This window comes from Trachymyrmex septentrionalis, unplaced genomic scaffold, assembly GCF_001594115.1.
Source record: "Trachymyrmex septentrionalis isolate Tsep2-gDNA-1 unplaced genomic scaffold, Tsep1.0 scaffold13, whole genome shotgun sequence".
NCBI classification, from domain to species: domain Eukaryota; kingdom Metazoa; phylum Arthropoda; class Insecta; order Hymenoptera; family Formicidae; genus Trachymyrmex; species Trachymyrmex septentrionalis.
This window is the reverse complement of record NW_017304438.1, coordinates 270,334-276,972: the sequence shown is the minus strand read 5'-3', so window position 1 is coordinate 276,972 and position 6,639 is coordinate 270,334. Positions and strand designations below refer to the sequence as shown.

Genomic DNA, 6,639 nt, shown 5'->3' with positions numbered 1-6,639 from the left:
CATTACGTTAATTATCGTAATTATAGCATGATACTATATGTGCGCCTCGCGTCGCTTAATTTTAAACGAAAACAAAACGTGTGTACGATGCGAAAAGTGGACGAAAATATATGTTGAATATTTTACTTTTTTCGACAAAAATATTGCTCAGATGTCGATTTACAGACGACGATACACGTATTATTCTCTTAAATATAGTTGTGTAAGCCTCAATCATCTCTTTTTACTACTTTTTCACGGTAGAAACGCATTAAGAACAATGGATGTAATAAATTAAAAGATATAAAATAAGATAATTTTTTATTGGTCAAGACTTCATCGGCGAATTATTTCAACCACAAATGTAGTTTCTTTTGCAAACTAATTTACATATATACAGAATTATATACAGGTTTGTTGTTTTCTGTTTTAGTAAGATTCTTTGATTCTTCAACTTTCAATTGATTTATATAAAAAACGTAAGATACATAAGCCATCTTTGTTTATAGTTTGAATGATGATTTTACATGTTAAAATTAAAGAAACAAACTTTTAGCCACTAGTTAAATTCATTGCTATGCAACATTCATTCTGTTAAAAATGTTTACTTTCCAAATTAACGGAGAACTATGACAGATATCGGTAAGACGAAAGTTATAATACAATTTATATTATTGTAAAATATTTATTAAGCTGCTATTCGTTGTCTTCGAGCAGCTCGATCCTCTATTTCTAGGTAATATTTATTGAACATTATTTTCAATGTCGGGTACATCAAAGGCAAGAGCGGCAATTGCGACAAGCTAATATGCATATTGTCATATGCAATGCCGACATTATCTAGTTTAGGACCATTTTTGTTATCCGGCAAATGAGGTATTACGGAATAGCGTTGACTAAAGTGCGTCAATAATGTAAACTTTGATTTCATTTTTTCGCCTGCCTGTATAGCCTGCGAGACCGTCGAATGAAACTTCAGTTTCGCGTCCTCTATCAGATCGTCCTCCATTGTCGCTTCATGGATGAGTAAATCGCAATTTTGACCAAGTTCCACGAGACGCGCACAGGGCATAGTGTCACCACTAAATATACAATATCACATACGTAATTCATGTAGCGTCAAAAAAGAATAAAATATTTCGAACTGAATTATAAAATAATTCAAAGACTATGTTTCTACAGTTGAGTGAAGAATTGACTTGGGACTTTAAAGAAAGATTTATAAAATTACTACACTTACCTATATACTATTTTCTTCCCATTATGGAGTGTCACAGAAACGCCATAAGAATAAGGACAATGCTCGACGTATACTGTCCTCACGGCTTGCACGTTCAACGTATTGTATATGTTTCTGTATTTATACAACTCTGGGTCATGCGAATCCATACAGAACTCGTTGTTTTTTATCAATGTAATTCGATGTAAAATAGGCTCAAAACGTGTATGATACATATGCAACCACACGTTGATATGCCCTGGTGCTAACAGATACAAAGGATCTTCTGTGACCTTCCTTCTCTCCTTCAGCAAACCAATCAATCCTATGTGATGATCCGCGTGCATGTGCGATATGTACACTCCCTAAAATACAATTCAAATATTACAAGTCGCCATTGCGGAATTTAAAAAAAAAATAGAAAAAAGAAATATTTATAGAAATAAATGAGCGTCTTACTTTTATCGTTTTTAAGATATTGTGCGCCTCAGACTTTCCATAGATTTTCACTATCTGGCCGAACGTTCCCTCACCGCAATCTAATAACATACTGTGGTCTTTATCCACTCGTAGAAGTATGCCGCTCGTGTTTCTGACTTTACTTGGTATGCTAGATCCAGTGCCCAACATGACAATCTTCGGGTACTCATTGCCAATATGTAATGTCTTCGTTCGAGCGTTGATCTCTGTTTGGAGTTCCGCCAACGCATCTAAAATGCCGTCTATCTCGAAAACTTCGTTTATATATTCCTCTGGATGCAGCGATACTTCATTCTTCGTATCGAATCTCAATTGTGGCTGTAGATGAACAGTGTGATGTGTTTTAGGACGATGTATAATGGGCAGATCTTCTTCCTAAAAAAAATTGTATTTAATTATTTTTAAATTACTAAGTATTTCTTAAATAATGAGTTCATAACAATGTGTTTTACTCTTGTTTTCTTTTGGAAGCTTTCCTCGTTTAAGAAAGGAAATATCTCAGGGTGCAGCATATGGAGTTTGTGCTGATGTCTGTGCATTGCTTCGGTGCCCATGCATTGATTCTCTTCATTCACAACTATATGACGTGTATTAAGACCAAATTTGCTCATCCAGTTCACATAGCGAGAATTATCCATCACTTCTTGCGGAGTAAAATGAATGACGCAGTATGGTATATCATCTTTATTCGCCGTTCCCGTTTGATGCCGCACGAAGGCAGGATGATTTACAAAATTCTCTAAGTAATTTTCTGATGGACACTCTACAACTGTACACAAGCAAAATTTAAAATAAAACAAGTAAAAGATATTAAAATGAAAACTTAAGGCTCCTATTCTCTCACTACTACTATTTCTTATGATGTCAGAAGTGGAACAAATAAATAATAAAAATTCTTGCAAACCATATTAATATGGAAATATTTCAATAAAACAACAACCGCTAGATTCGACTTGTAAATACATCGAAAAAGAGGGTATTAAAAAAGTGTCAATTTTTGCCTCCAAGATACACCTGAATAAATCTCGAAAAATCATTATTTGGGTCCTGGGAGAATAAGAGATAACAATCATTTGTCTGTGAAATAATGAGAACATTATTAGAATTGCTTAAACATAGTAAAAAGTGACATTATTTACATATATGGTTAATAAACGAAAAAAGATGATTTTAGCCATGCATGCATGTAGAGAGGGTTCGTACATGCGTTCGTACATGACATTGATAAAGTGAGTGAATTTACATTTTATGTGCATTTTCATCAAAATCTGATCATACTAAACTTGTTCTCTGAAGACTCAAATAATGATTTTTTAAAGATCTATTCAGATGTATCTTGTGGATGAAAACAGACACTCTTTTAACCCTCCTTTCCTTTTTTTTGTTTTGTTAATTAATAAATAACCATATATCTAAAAATGAATTATATGTAATTAGAAATGAAATAAACTATCTTCACAGTTATGACAAATTATCAAATTAATAACATGTAGAAATAAATATGATTTAATTTCTCCCCAAAGAATTATATTTTATAAGTCTATCGAAGACAAATGTTTTATTGGAAAATATTTCTATTCAAATATAACTTGTAAGAATTTATTCCCTTGCTTTTGATATCACAATTTGAGATATTGGTGATAAACAGGAACTTTAAATAAAATTCTTTGTTAACGTACTTATAAAAGTAGGGCCTGGCGTTGCTGGCGAGCATACATCCTTGCTCAAAACAACTGTGCCATCAGGAAGAGTAATATCTGCACCAGTTTTGAGCTGACCGAGTAAAGGCCCAGGTTTCACTCCCTTTTCTATACACTTCTCTAAGGATAATGTACCCGCTCGAGGGTGCAATTTGCAAATGTAAGACATTACAGATGATATTCTATTGTCAGACTTCTGATCGATCTTCTGGATTTTAGACATTTTCTCTATCCTATCAGGTACTCGCTTGCTATTTGAGTTGGTCTTATAATCATAATAATTAATATCGATTATTTCTTTTTCTACATCAATAGGCTCTGTCTCTTGCGCATTTGAATTTATAATGGAAACATACGAAACGGACATTACTGAATCTATGTATGGCTCTGACTCATTACATTTGGCCTCATTAATCTTCAGAGCCTGCAGCAGCACAGTCTTCTTGATTGTATTAAATATCTCCATTGTCCCCTTGGGACTATGTACATTGATCTTTGGCACCCCAGCATCCTGTATCGTCAAAAGCATTCCCGGCATGCCACCCAAGTTATTCCAAGTTGCTGATGTTATAAATACGTGCTCCAATTTGATTAGCTTGTACTTATGTTCGTATGCCAATCTCTGCGTTCCCTCGCCACAGTTGAAAATGTACCTGGTGTGACCTGCTGTCAAATAGACACATCGTGATGTGCCATAAGCTCCAGTACCCAGAATCTATAAGTGGTAAAAAAATATTCATAATTAAATATTTAGCATTGAATCATCGTCTTCGAAACACTCTCGTTCGACTGACCTGCAACGACACTTTCGTGTTTCCAGTATATTTCGCTGACTTTTCTTTTATCTTCTGTCTCATGCGTTGCATGCCAAGCATATGTTCGACGGAACGTGGCATGATCTGGTTGTTGTGAATCGATGAGAATTGCTTGCAGGGCGCCGACACGTGCCGGAGGTTTCGGCCAACGGGAAAGGGTAGCAACGTGCAATAATTACGCTTTATCACGTGGCATGTGAACGAGTACACGTTGGACCTCATCCGTTCGGTCTTCTTTCTTACAGTGTCAGGAATCCTCGTCGGTGACACCGATAATCGCAGACAGGAAAAAATTACGTGTGCAATGATGCAAATAAAGAGTCATTGCATCCTCATGCTTGATACTATCACGACCTCCAATAACCAATAACCTATAACAAACGACATAACGAACCCAATTGCTAGGCTAATGGATCTGACTCTGATTATATACCCATGGTATAACGGCATATTTTCATGAGTCGCTTAAACCGATTGTTTCAATTACAAAAACGATCACGTGATCTTTTTGTCGCCGAAACGGCTGGTTGGAGCGGCTCATAAAAATGTACCTTAAAGGTATCTTTGTAGCGGATTGCTACATATAATGAATATAGGTAATGGATGCACTCGATGTAACAAGAAGAGCTCTGGAAGGAATGAGAATGTTCTCGAAGGAATCTCGTTCTCGAAGGAGAAGGAAGACTCTTTCTCAAAAGAGTATCTAGGGAGATTGAGTATAGTGTTTGCGAGAGCGCGCCATCTGGTCGCCGAATATGTATGTTTACATGAGTATACGACACGAAGTATAATTGAGAGAGTGTGTGTATGTAAGTGTGAATGTGTGTCTCCACACCTTTTCATGCTGACTCTCTCTTTTTTTGCAGCCACTTTCTTTATACCCAATTATCCACGCGGGCCGCGCGGATGGGCATCATGTTTACGCGTAATTATCGCGCAGTCATTTCATTACTGAGGGTCATGTAGGCAGATAGCCGTGCCGCTCTTCTTTCGATTATTTTTTGAAACATAATCGCGAAAAATGCTAAATATAGTACGAAACTTCAAGAATATTCACAGTATATGATTATTAGCCCTTAATACACACCTTTGGATCATTTGTGTCCTGCGCTCAATATTTTTTTTTGAAATACTATATATAATGCCCGTTTCCATCAATATAGATAAACTTTAATCTCGGTTCAACTTACTCTTCGTCTTTTTCTAGTTCTAAAGATTAAAAAAAAGATGAAGAGTTGAACCGAAATTAAAATTAATCTACATTGATGGAAATTAGGCATATAAGGCCCAATTTCACAATTCACGGTTAACTTTTATTTTAGAGGCTCCGCATAATAAAAGGAACAGGGAACAGAGAACAGAGAATAAGAATTTCAACCTATCACAGAAACTATGTGTTCCACAATGCATAATTTCTGATAGGTTGAAATTCTTATTCTCTGTCCTTTTATTGTGCGGAGACCCTTGGCCGAGGTTCAACTATTCATTGTGTCTTTCCAATTCTAGAATTGGAAAGAGATGAGAAACTAGTTGAATCTCGATTAAGAGTTAACCATGAGTTGTGGAAACTAGGCCTAAGAGCACCTGTCAAATACCGGTCTCTTTTCTATCCTTAAAATAAGTTTGGCATCTAGAGAACAAGTTTTATGCATTGCCGGTCTCATTCGTGCGTTTCCTTAAACTGGCATAACTTCGAAATTCATCTCTTGGTCATAAATGACCTAACGTGTGTACAGAGCGCACATTTTTGTAACTAAAAAATTTTATTTTTTATTTAGAATTTCCAACTAATTCTCGGTATTGCGGGAATATTTCGCGATTTATTAAAAAAAAATTTAATCCTAGAGCAACATATTAGCCTTAATAAACACGATTTTTGACATCCTTGTGCTACCCAGTAAACGAGAATGGATTGAAATGAATTGAAATGGATTCAGATTTTCAGAAATATTGATTTACAAATGTTAAAATAAATTCATTTCAATCCTGAATGCATTTTTATTCATTTATAGGAATTGCATGGAGCATATCTCTGTGCCTTTCAATCTAAAAATAATATTAGCTTTTTCAGTGAATAATTTAATTCAAAATTTTGAATAGGAAATGCAGTTTTTCAATCCAATTACATCCAACTGAATCCAATTAAAACCAAAAAGAGTATTCGCTATTTAAAATACATTTGGAAAGAAAAAAATTTCAATCCATTTTAATTCATTTTTGTTTGCTGGGTGGACAGCCGACATTTAAACTATTTTTTTTTGTAATTTAGAATATCGATTTTAAGATATTGAACTATATTTTTCCTTTAAACATTTTTGTTTTAGTATTTTACATTTTTATATGAAACAATACATTTTTCTCATTTTGTTAACTATATTTAGTTATAACAATTTATTTACAATTTGTTATAAATATATGATTATATATACAAATACTTTTTAAAGAT

The 6,639-nt window shown here is 34.5% G+C and overlaps 1 protein-coding gene across 1 annotated transcript; it reads right to left on the bottom strand.

Moving 5' to 3' along the window:
* Positions 1-6: 6 nt before the first annotated feature.
* Positions 7-4,585, bottom strand: LOC108756883 (ribonuclease Z, mitochondrial). The gene is made up of 6 exons (XM_018501030.1): positions 4,173-4,585; positions 3,358-4,093; positions 2,131-2,447; positions 1,658-2,053; positions 1,220-1,563; positions 7-1,061 (listed from the first exon to the last, which is right to left on the bottom strand). The coding sequence occupies exons 1-6, from the start codon at positions 4,413-4,415 to the stop codon at positions 668-670; spliced, it is 2,430 nt and encodes an 809-aa protein (XP_018356532.1). The 5' UTR covers positions 4,416-4,585; the 3' UTR covers positions 7-667.
* Between the last annotated feature and the right edge of the window lie 2,054 nt (positions 4,586-6,639).